This window comes from Pseudonaja textilis, chromosome 1 (genome assembly GCF_049901715.1).
Source record: "Pseudonaja textilis isolate UNSWEBS1 chromosome 1, rPseTex1.2, whole genome shotgun sequence".
In the NCBI taxonomy this organism is placed as follows: Eukaryota; Metazoa; Chordata; class Lepidosauria; order Squamata; family Elapidae; genus Pseudonaja; species Pseudonaja textilis.
The window spans coordinates 317,912,545-317,925,129 of NC_141990.1; the positions used below are offsets into that span (position 1 = coordinate 317,912,545).

General features: G+C 45.5%; 1 protein-coding gene across 2 annotated transcripts in view; it reads left to right on the forward strand.

Moving 5' to 3' along the window:
* Positions 1–11,602, forward strand: part of TIMM44 (translocase of inner mitochondrial membrane 44) — a 32,361-nt gene extending 20,759 nt beyond the window's left edge. For both annotated transcript variants that reach the window (XM_026722496.2, XM_087922593.1), the window contains exons 10-13: positions 1,810–1,860; positions 2,979–3,068; positions 8,103–8,213; positions 10,742–11,602. In XM_026722496.2, the coding sequence (XP_026578281.1) occupies positions 1,810–1,860; positions 2,979–3,068; positions 8,103–8,213; positions 10,742–10,861 (372 nt within the window). In that variant the 3' untranslated portion in view covers positions 10,862–11,602. The remainder of the gene's footprint in view (positions 1–1,809; positions 1,861–2,978; positions 3,069–8,102; positions 8,214–10,741) is intronic.
* The last annotated feature ends 983 nt before the right edge of the window (positions 11,603–12,585 follow it).

Genomic DNA, 12,585 nt, shown 5'->3' on the forward strand with positions numbered 1-12,585 from the left:
TGTCGAAACCGCTGGACCTCCAGCGGTGCCGACCACAGCAGTCATAAGCCAGAGGACCAGTCGCAAGTCTCATCCTTCAGTGCCACGGTAACTCTGAACGGTTGTTAAAATGAATAGTCGTAAAATACCGGTAGAATGGAAGGGTGTTTGAGCTAAGATTCACTTAATAATACGTGGCAAAACTGTCAAGAGTACATTCATTAACTGGCAGGGACATGGTTAACAAAGGAAGCATCGCAAAAGACCAGCCAATGGGAGCGGAGAACCTGGGTGTGGTTTGGCTTTCTGTGCTTTGGTGAGAATTGAAAGTGAAACTAGACTTGCTTGCTTGCTGAAACTAATGTCTGCTCTGAGCGGCTGGTGCTGCTTCTGTTTTTTCTTCTATTACACTGGAAGAATCTACAAATGGTATTGTAAACTTTACCTCATCTTATGTTTATCAAGAAGTGAATGATCCTGCTGAATCAGTCATCTGTGTGTTTCCTGGACTTGAATTTCTGCTGCAAACTCGTAACAAAAACTCACCTCACAACCACAGAAATTTGGGGCTCAATTGTGGTCATGGGTTGAGGACTACCTGTACAGCAAATTGCCCTTTGATTGCCCCTTTTGATGCCAGGATGACAGAAACCCCCCCCTCCTTCCTTCCCCGCCAGGATGTCCTGCAGCCTCTCCGTTTTATTCCCACTTCAAATGCAACAGGAGCAGCCGGCGTTAAATCCCGCTATCCAGCGTCTTCAGATGAAACAAACTTAAGTTTCACCCTCTCCCGCGCCGGCTTTGTCCTTCCCTCTTGCCCAGGGCACCCTCCCCACCCCGATGTCAGGATTCCGGGGATTGTCCTAATTAAATCACGAGCCTCGTTAACCGGAATGAACCCCACTCCGACACATGTAATTTACAGTCCCCTGTGACTCTCTTTCCCCCCTCTCCCCCTCCTGCGTGTGTCATCAATCAGATTCTCCAATGAGGGTTTTTCGCAGGCAGAAGGTCTGGTAGCCTAGGCTACAATCCTTTGAAGACAAGTGTGGAATGTACTTCGGGTTTTTTGAAAACAATTTTATTAATTTTAAAAGACAAAACATAAAAATATCCAGCTTTCTTTCATAGATATACAAACAGTGTGTCGGTTGGTTTACCAGTTTTTGTGCATTCATTTCGTAGTCTCCATTACAGTTACATTACACAATAACTCATATTATCAATCAGAAATTATATACCCTAGTATCACTATTAAATAATCATTTGACTGTGATTTTATTCATTCATACTTTGCGAGATAGCTACAATTCACTTAATTTATTTTATAACAAATCACATACTCATACCAAATCTACCCTGAAAACTTTTTATAGATGTGATATCGAATAAAAAAGAAAAAAAAATCTCTTTATATATTCATTATTATCTAAAATTCTAAATATTCTATTATTGTATTTTATCATCCAACCATTGATAGAAAAGGTCCCAAATTTTATAGAATTGTTTATCCTCTTGTTCTCTTAATTTCAAATGTCAATCTACTCATCCCAGCACATTCCAATATTTTCTTAATAATTTCCTCCTGCGATGGTATTTTCTCATTTTTCCAGTTTTTAGCAAATACAATCCTAGCCGCTATTAATACATTTACAATCAGGTATTTCTGGTTTTTAATTTGCCGATCTGCTCCTTCAGATGTCCCCCTCCCGTCCCGCTTAGGGCAACTCGAAAACAAGCATGGGAGTGTTTTACGAGTTGACACCATCCATTGCCTCCCCCCTCCTCGGCCCCTGCACACCCCTGACAAACATCTCCTCCTTTCCCCAGGCTATGATTTCCGGAGATCTGGACATCCTGAAGGACTGGTGCTACGAAGCGGTGAGTCTCCACACGGGGAGGATATTTGGGGCATGTGTGCGCGCGTGCGCGGCAGGGGCTCCTGGGAAAAGGTGTGATGACCCAAAGGGGCGTGACACGAAAATAACCAAGTCACAAAAGTAGAATAAATTCCCTTTAATGCCTCCGACTTGGGGCCCAATGTCCGATTTTCCTCAGCTGGATATCAAACTTCCAAAAACAGTCTATGAAGGGGAGAAATGCAGTCCGAACCCAAAGTAAAGATAATTAGAAATTTTTTAAAAAAAACACAGCACAAACCACGCGGAAGTAATTAACACGGCAGGCCAGGATGATAAATTGCAGACTTCCACAAGAGAACGCAGCAACCACAGGTGGGAGGACCCAAAACTCAGATAAGCCTCGACAGAGATAATGTGTCCGCTACAGAATCATGATTGATTGTGGCCACGTAGCTGGAGAAAGTGATGTAAATTGAGTAGCTCTTAATAGACAAAATATAATTCTTTTGATAGGTCAAGGTTAAAGAGTGTGGCGCAGAAAGAATTGGAACTTACTTTGGGATTAGTTCGTGTGATGTGATGATGAGTAAAAAAAAGAGATGGGTTTGTAGGTTGGGACAGTATGGGAAGTCCGGGGAAACTTTTAGTTTCGGAATTCCGCAGAATGCGCCAGGCTCTGTTCTAATAAAAGTACTTTGAGATTATGGTTTGTCTTGGAGTTACTGACAGGAATGGATTTTATCTGGAACGCTGACATACTGCACGCTTTTGCTTCCAGCAAGGAGCCGTGTGCAAACGCCCCACTTATATCCTGTTCTTCCAGCTACAGCTAATGAAAGGGCTCAGGGCCTTTTCCTCTCCCGTAGGCCATGTTGCTCCCTTCTCCGTTCCTCCCTGCGTGCCCTAGGATGAAGAAGGGGTGGCCCTGGGTCTTCCTCTGAATTCTTCCGCAGCCACCGGAGCCACACTCCCGCTCCGTGTCAGCTGCTCAATCTCCCTCTCAGAATCAGATTCCAAGAAGGGCATGACGGGAAGAACTTTGTAGCTCCCCACCCCCCGAAAAAAGCCTGGCGGGACTTCTGGGGCCAAGAGACGGGGCGGGGGGGCCCTCTCTTAAACCGTTCCCTTCTCTTGCAGACCTACAGTCAGCTGGCCCATCCCATCCAGCAGGCCAGAGCGATGGGGCTCCAGTTCCACTCCAAGATCTTAGACGTGGACAATGTGGACGTGAGTAGCCCCCTTCCGACTACCGCTACGGAACTCTTGCGCACCCCGAACCATTAGTTTTGGACTTCCGGCGGGGCCCCGTCTTGCACCCAAAGAGCTCCGGCGGAGGAGGAGAGGTTCCCAACTCCTGGCTATCCCTCGGGGTGGGGGGCTTCTCTTCCCACCGGCCAGGTCTTATCTCCCCCCCCTTTAAAGCAAGATGCACCAAATTAGGCCTTTCTTTGGGGGGGACGACACATTCCTACCTTTTTGATTACTTAAGGCAGGGGTCTCCAAACTTGGCCACTTTTAAAACTTGTGGACTTCAACTCCCAGAATTCCCCAGCTGCCTGGGGAATTCTGGGAGTTGAAGTCCACAAGTCTTAAAAAGTGGCCAAGTTTGGGGACCCCTGCCTTAAGGCATGGATGGGCATCGTTCCCAAGAAAGCCCAGTGGGGGTGCTCCAGGTCGAATCCATATATTCAACCCATATATTCAATCCACCAATGGCTCATGTCATCTGCTGTCGCTGGGGGCTGTTGGGGAGGAGGTGGGGGGTGATTTTACTATATTAATTTATTTGATTTTTACGAGTTGTATTGTTTTTAAATTGTGGTTTGACATGTTGCAAGCTGCCTTGAGTCGCCCTGGCGAATAGGCGGCAATACGAATCTAATGAATAAATAAATAAATATAATTTGGGATGAGTTTCTCTCTGTCTCTCTCCATCCATCCAACCATCCATCCATCCACTATGTATGTTTGTTTATCTCTCTGCCTCCCTAACTACCTACCCGTTCATCCATCCATCCAGTCTGTCTATCTGACAGTCATCTATCTATATCATCTATCTCATCTATCATCTGTCTATCGATTGATCTATCATCTATATCATCTGTCTGTCTGTCTATCTATCTATCTATCTATCTATCTGTCTGTCTGTCTGTCTGTCTGTCTATCTATCTGTCTATCTATCTATCTATCTATCTATCTATCTATCTATCTATCTATCTATCTATCTATCTATCTATCTATCTATCTATCTGTCTGTCTGTCTATCTATCTATCTATCTATCTATCTATCTATCTATCTATCTATCTATCTATCTATCTATCTTGTTTATCTGTCTGTCTGTCTATCTATCTATCTATCTATCTATCTATCTATCTTGTTTATCTGTCTGTCTGTCATCTATCTATCTATCTATCTATCTATCTATCTATCTATCTATCTATCTATCTATCTATCTATCTATCTATCTATCTTGTTTATCTGTCTGTCTGTCTGTCTATCTATCTATCTATCTATCTATCTATCTATCTATCTATCTATCTATCTATCTATCTATCTATCTTGTTTATCTGTCTATCTATCTATCTATCTATCTATCTATCTATCTATCTATCTATCTATCTATCTATCTATCTATCTATCTATCTATCTATCTATCTATCTTGTTTATCTGTCTGTCTGTCTGTCTATCTATCTATCTATCTATCTATCTATCTATCTATCTATCTATCTATCTATCTATCTTGTTTATCTGTCTGTCTGTCTATCTATCTATCTATCTATCTATCTATCTATCTATCTATCTATCTTGTTTATCTGTCTGTCTGTCTGTCTATCTATCTATCTATCTATCTATCTATCTATCTTGTTTATCTGTCTGTCTGTCTATCTATCTATCTATCTATCTATCTATCTATCTATCTATCTATCTATCTATCTATCTATCTATCTATCTATCTATCTATCTATCTATCTATCTATCTTGTTTATCTGTCTGTCTGTCTATCTATCTATCTATCTATCTATCTATCTATCTATCTATCTATCTATCTATCTATCTTGTTTATCTGTCTGTCTGTCTGTCTGTCTATCTATCTATCTATCTATCTATCTATCTATCTATCTATCTATCTTGTTTATCTGTCTGTCTGTCTATCTATCTATCTATCTATCTATCTATCTATCTATCTATCTATCTATCTATTTGTATGTCTATCTATCTATCTTATTTATCTATCTATCTATCTTGTTTATCTGTCTGTCTGTCTATCTATCTATCTATCTATCTATCTGTCTGTCTGTCTATCTGTCTTTCTTTCTGTCTATCTATCTATCTATCCATATATCTATCTATCTTTCTATCTATGTCTATCTATATATCTAACTGTCTGTCTGTCTATCTATCTATCTATCTATCTATCTATCTATCTATCTATCTATCTATCTATCTATCTATCTACCTATCTATCTATCTATCTATCTATCTATCTATCTATCTATCTATCTATCTATCTGTCTGTCTGTCTGTCTGTCTATCTATCTATCTATCTATCTATCTATCTATCTATCTATCTATCTATCTATCTATCTATCTATCTATCTATCTATCCATCTTTGCCTTTCTGTCTGTCTATCTATCATCTATCTATCTATCTATCTATCTATCTATCTATCTATCTATCTATCTATCTATCTATCTATCTATCTATCTTATTTATCTATCTATCTATCTATCTTGTTTATCTGTCTGTCTGTCTGTCTATCTATCTATCTATCTATCTATCTATCTATCTATCTATCTATCTATCTATCTATCTATCTATCTATCTATCTATCTGTTTATCTGTCTGTCTATCTATCTATCTATCTATCTATCTATCTATCTATCTATCTATCTATCTATCTATCTATCTTGTTTATCTGTCTGTCTGTCTATCTATCTATCTATCTATCTATCTATCTATCTATCTTATTTATCTATCTATCTATCTATCTTGTTTATCTGTCTGTCTGTCTGTCTATCTATCTATCTATCTATCTATCTATCTATCTATCTATCTATCTATCTATCTATCTATCTATCTTGTTTATCTGTCTGTCTGTCTATCTATCTATCTATCTATCTATCTATCATCTACCTACCTACCTACCTACCTACCTACCTACCTATCTTGTTTATCTGTCGGTCTATCTGTCTGTCTGTCTATCTATCTATCTATCATCTATCTATCTATCATCTACCTACCTACCTACCTACCTACCTACCTACCTATCTTGTTTATCTGTCGGTCTATCTGTCTGTCTATCTATCTATCTATCTATCTATCTATCTATCTATCTATCTATATCTAAATAACTATCTATATCTATCTGTCTATCATCTATCTATATTTATCTATCTATCTATCTATCTATCTATCTATCTATCTTATTTATCTATCTATCTATCTATCTTGTTTATCTGTCTGTCTGTCTGTCTATCTATCTATCTATCTATCTATCTATCTATCTATCTATCTATCTATCTATCTTGTTTATCTGTCTGTCTGTCTGTCTATCTATCTATCTATCTATCTATCTATCTATCTATCTATCTATCTATCTATCTATCTATCTATCTATCTATCTATCTATCTATCTATCTATCTTGTTTATCTGTCTGTCTGTCTATCTATCTATCTATCTATCTATCTATCTATCTATCTATCTATCTATCTATCTATTTGTATGTCTATCTATCTATCTTATTTATCTATCTATCTATCTATCTTGTTTATCTGTCTGTCTGTCTGTCTATCTATCTATCTATCTATCTATCTATCTATCTATCTATCTATCTATTTGTATGTCTATCTATCTATCTTATTTATCTATCTATCTATCTATCTTGTTTATCTGTCTGTCTGTCTATCTATCTATCTATCTATCTATCTATCTATCTATCTATCTATCTATCTATCTATCTATCTATCTATCTTGTTTATCTGTCTGTCTGTCTGTCTGTCTATCTATCTATCTATCTATCTATCTATCTATCTATCTATCTATCTATCTATCTATATAACTAACTATCTATTTGTATATCTATTTGTCTATTTGTCTGTCTGTCTGTCTATCTATCTATCTATCTATCATCTATCTATCTACCTACCTACCTACCTACCTACCTACCTACCTACCTATCTTGTTTATCTGTCGGTCTATCTGTCTGTCTGTCTATCTATCTATCTATCTATCTATCTATCTATCTATCTATCTATCTATCTATCTATCTATCATCTACCTACCTACCTACCTACCTACCTACCTACCTATCTTGTTTATCTGTCGGTCTATCTGTCTGTCTGTCTATCTATCTATCTATCTATCTATCTATCTATCATCTACCTACCTACCTACCTACCTACCTACCTACCTACCTATCTTGTTTATCTGTCGGTCTATCTGTCTGTCTGTCTATCTATCTATCTATCATCTATCTATCTATCATCTACCTACCTACCTACCTACCTACCTACCTACCTATCTTGTTTATCTGTCGGTCTATCTGTCTGTCTATCTATCTATCTATCTATCTATCTATCTATCTATCTATATCTAAATAACTATCTATATCTATCTGTCTATCATCTATCTATATTTATCTATCTATCTATCTATCTATCTATCTATCTATCTATCTATCTATCTATCTATCTATCTATCTATCTATCTATCTATCCATCCATCCATCCATCCATCCATCCATCCATCCATCCATCCATCCATCCAACCTTGTCTGTCATCTAATCTGTCTCCTATATCAGGGGTCTCCAACCTTGGCAACTTTAAGCCAAGTGGACTTCCACTCTCAGAATTCCACTCCAAAGTGGCTGGGGAATTCTGGAAGTCCACAAGGCTTAAAATTGCCAAGGTTGGAGACTTCTGTCCTACGTTACGTCATATCATGTCTGTCTCTCTGTCTCCATCCATCCGTCTATCCTTTTTCTTCTATATATCTATCTTCTCTCTCTCTCTGTCTTCCTCTCTTTCCCTCTCCCTCTCCCCCCCCTTGTAGATTTTCTTTTGAACACCCCCACCCCCCCAAAAAAAGTCCAGTCACCTCTTGAACAAACGCACACCTTTGGGACAACCAATGTCCTGGATGGCTGAGAACCTCCAGAGACGTTGAGCCACTTCGAAGCGTTTCGTAGCGTGTGCTGGGCCGGTCCCAGCAACCCTCTTCTGGACTAGCGTCTTGAAACGAGTCTTCTCTTTTCCAGCTGGCCATGGGGAAGATGATGGAACAGGGCCCCGTGCTGATCATCACCTTCCAGGCTCAGCTGGTGATGGTGATGAAGAACCAGAAGGGAGAGGTGGTGGAAGGAGATCCGGTAAGGCGCCCCCACCCTTCGCGATCTACCATTCGAATGGTGCCACATTCAACAACCTCGGTTGAGAAGGAAGAGAAAGAGTAGCCCACAGGCCCGGGGTGGGGGGTGGGGGTCAGAGGGGACATGGGCAGGGTGTGTGTGTGTGTGTGTGTGTGTGTGGCCAGGTTGACATCACTCATGTTGAGGGCACCTGTAGTAGACTGAGCGCTTTGCCAGCAAAAATGGGCTCCTCCCAAGCGCCATTTTCGGCTGCGACAGCCTCCTGCAAACCTCTGCCAGCGCAGCCCTCCCAAGCTCCGTTTTCGCTGACAGAGGCACCACGGGCCAGTCTGCTGTTTCCAAGGCGGCCTCGTGGGCTGGGTCTAAGGATGCCGCGAGGGCCGGTGTCACCTCATCAAACATTCCTAGGCCCGTTTTAGTAGTTGCCATTTAAAAAAAAGGGGGCGGGGGGGGAGGAAAGAAATCTGGAAGAGCAAGTGTAGCAGTTTGGAAGCGACAGTACATTCCAACTCTTCGCTTGAAAAGGTTGTAGCTAAACTACCAGAGCTTTTGCCCGGGAAATATTTAATTTGGAGAACCGGATTGATGATGTCCAGCCTGTGAACGTGCTCAGTTGGAGAATCTGATTTATGACACACCCAGAAAAAAAGCGGGGGGAGAGTCACAGGGACTGTAAATGACGTAGGCCAGAATTGGCTTCATACAGGGCAGGGCCAAGATGTCGCCTCTAATGAATCCTTTCAAGTGTTTTGAAGTTTGGCTCGAGAATCAGGATTTCATTAGGGCGATTGCTGGAATCCTGACAGCTGGATCTAAGCGCCCTGCGGACCAGATCCAGCCGCAGCCCTTGGATTTGACTCCCTGCTGCCTTGGGCAATCCAAGGAGGCTGGATTGAATTTTGAATTTTCCTTTCCCCGCCTTGCCTCCCCACTCCTGGTCTCCTGTTCCCTCCCTTCCCTGGCTCCCCAGCGTTGGGCACCTGTCTCGGGGCCAGGAGGTGGGAAGGGTCTTCTAGAGCAGGGGTCCCCAACCACCGGGCCGCGGACCGGTACCGGTCCGTGGAACATTTCCTACTGGGCCGCCGGTTTGCTGGGCGCCGCCATCTTGTTTGACGAGAAAGTGCTTCCGGACGAGCTTTTCCGGTTGGAAAGCGGCGTTTGGGTCCTGAAGGAATCCTTGCGCCTTAGTTTCATCGAAGGGGGCGGCCGAGCGAAACGAAGGCGCGAGGATTCTTTCAGCACCAAGGCAAGGCGAGCCGAGCGACCGTCCGAAGCCGTCCCGAGCGAAGCCCATCGACAAAGGTACAAAGGAGGAGTTGAAGGTGGCGGGGAGAAGCGGGGATGGCTGGCTGGCGGTCGCTCGCTCGCCTTGCCTTGTCATGCGTGCTGATGCCAGTACCGGGCCGCGGATCATTTTGTGATGCCGGTACCGGGCCGTGGCACAAAAAAGGTTGGGGGCCACTGATCTAGAGACAGGGCGAAGCTCACGGTCTCCTTGTTGCTTCAGAAAACAAGAAAGTCCAGTTGCCACTTGGAAAAAAAAACCCACAACAAAAACAAACCACTTTGGGACAACCGTCACCCGGATGGCGGAGCATCTCCCTAGGACAACTTGTAGTTTTGTGTCTAGATGACCACGGGGGCTGCTGGGTCAGGAGTGCAATTTCAGTCGGTTGGGGAGATCGCCAGGCAGGGGTTTCTTTTTCCAGCCGGGGTTTGTCCTCTGCTGCCCCCCTTTTTTTAATCCCTGCGACATGCCGGCCTCCCTTTTCACAGATTACCAGCTTAACACAGTTGGGAGGGACCTCGGAGGTCATCTAGTCCAGTGGTCACACACCAGTGGGCTGGGGACCCCGGGTGGTCTGCGAGAAAATTTTGGGGTGTGTGCAGAGAAATGTTACCCTCCCCCCCCCAAAAAAGCAATGAATCCAGGCTGTGCGGGAACACAAGGCTTGCGTCGCTTGCATTGCAAACGACACGAGGTAGTGAGGGGAGGGGGGGAAGGGTGGAGGGGGGGACTTGCCCCACGCGCTTGGCCTGGCCACTGGGCTGCTTCTTTCTGCTTCTTTCTTCTGATGCTTTGGGCTGCACGCCAGGAAAGCAGCCGAAGTCTTCCTTTCTCTCCCCCAAACTCCGCCAGAAATGAGTCTTTGGGACCCTGCAAGGCCTCCTGCTCCAAGAGGCTCTGCCGGCAAAGACTCATTTCTGGAGGAGTTTGGGGGAGAGAAAGAAAGACTTCTGCAGCTTCTGCTGCTTTCCTTGCATGAAGCCAAAAGTCTCTCCCCTTGAGAACGGAGCTGGAGACGGTATCCTGCCATCCCAAATAAAGAACGATCGATCGGTAGGAAAACGGGGTGGGGGGATTTTCCTGCAGGCTTTTGGGGGGGGGGTGGATTTTCCCAGGGTCTCTGGTCCGCGGGATTTAAAACGATGAGTTTGGTGGTCCCCGAGGTCCAAAAGGTTGGCGACCCCTGTTCTACCCCCCCGACCCACAACCTCCGCCCTTCCTTTCTCTTTCCCCCCTCCAGGAGAAAGTCCTGCGGATGTTGTACGTCTGGGCCCTCTGCAGGGATCCTGAAGAGCTGAACCCCTACGCTGCCTGGCGCCTGCTGGACATTTCTGCTTCCAGCACTGAGCAGATCCTATGAGTCGGCCCGGGGGGGGGGTGAGGGGGAGCTCGACCGCGATCCTGCAGAGCGCCCCACCCCGCCTGTCCTGCGCAGAGTCCAGCACGAGGGACCCCAGCGGGCTGGGACAGGGGTGCTGCCGGATGTAGATGCTGGGAGACCCTCCCCCCCGTACCCTCTTTTTCTGGTCTTCAGACTTGGAACTTGCTAGCATCCGGGCACGATGCGGGGCAGCGCTAACCCCCCCACTTGCCCTCACGGACGTCTGGGTCTCCCAGGACGGACACCGGCCTGTGCTTTGCCAAAGTTGTGCCTGTTCCGAAACTCGCTGCCCTTTCATCCTCGCGCCGAAGAGTCTTCCGGAAGGCTCCTTCCCTTGCAGCGGATTCCAGAGGCTGAGCCGGACACGGTGGAGGGGGGGTGGGGGGCTGCCAGGCGGGGCAGGGAGACGACCCCCCCCCCACATACGCGGGAGAGGAAAATGGGGTGGAGACAGAGAGGGAGGGTCTTGAGGCGTGGAAGGCCGGCAGGAGGTGGTCCGTCTTCCTTCCAGGAGCTATTTCCTCACAAGGTTGGCAGGCTCAGGGTAGAATCGGGGGGTCTTTGGTACACCCTTTTTTTGTAGCCCTTGCCGGGCTTGGAATTGGCTTAGCATCCTTGACGGGGTGCTGGGGCGGGGGTGGGGAAATGGCCTCCTCTCCATAAGAGTCTTCCCCTCCCCTCTGTAAATTAAAAAAAAAAAAAATACGGCCCACCCTACATGTGTACATATCTGTTTTGACCCAGCTCCCCAAACACGACCAACCCTCTGAAGTTAAAAGATTCCTTTTTTAGGAGGGCCGGCAGCCCTGGCAAAAAAATTTCTGTCTCGCTAAGTCCATCCAGCCGGAAGACAAATAGTTGTCTGCCATCTCTATTCATCTCCACCCCTGCTTTTTATCCCCCAGAGTCAGGGTGGGGCTTCGCTAGCAGCCATGGCTCTTCCGTCCCAAGGACCGGCCCATAGATTTCCACTGCTCTCCTCTCCTTTTATCCCCCAGAGTCAGGGTGGGGCTTCTCTAGCAGCCATGGCTCTTCCGTCCCAAGGACCGGCCCATAGATCTCCACTGCTCTCCTCTCCTTTTATCCCCCAGAGTCAGGGTGGGGCTTCGCTAGCAGCCATGGCTCTTCCGTCCCAAGGACCGGCCCATAGATTTCCACTGCTCTCCTCTCCTTTTATCCCCCAGAGTCAGGGTGGGGCTTCTCTAGCAGCCATGGCTCTTCCGTCCCAAGGACCGGCCCATAGATTTCCACTGCTCTCCTCTCCTTTTATCCCCCAGAGTCAGGGTGGGGCTTCGCTAGCAGACATGGCTCTTCCATCCCAAGGACCAGCCCATAGATTTCCACTGCTCTCCTCTCCTTTTATCCCCCAGAGTCAGGGTGGGGCTTCGCTAGCAGCCATGGCTCTTCCGTCCCAAGGACCGGCCCATAGATTTCCACTGCTCTCCTCTCCTTTTATCCCCCAGAGTCAGGGTGGGGCTTCGCTAGCAGCCATGGCTTTTCCATCCCAAGGACCAGCCCATAGATTTCCACTGCTCTCCTCTCCTTTTATCCCCCAGAGTCAGGGTGGGGCTTCGCTAGCAGCCATGGCTCTTCCATCCCAAGGACCGGCCCATAGATTTCCACTGCTCTCCTCTCCTTTTATCCCCCAGAGTCAGGGTGGGGCTTCGCTAGCAGCAGTGCCTCTTCCATCCCAAGGACCGCCC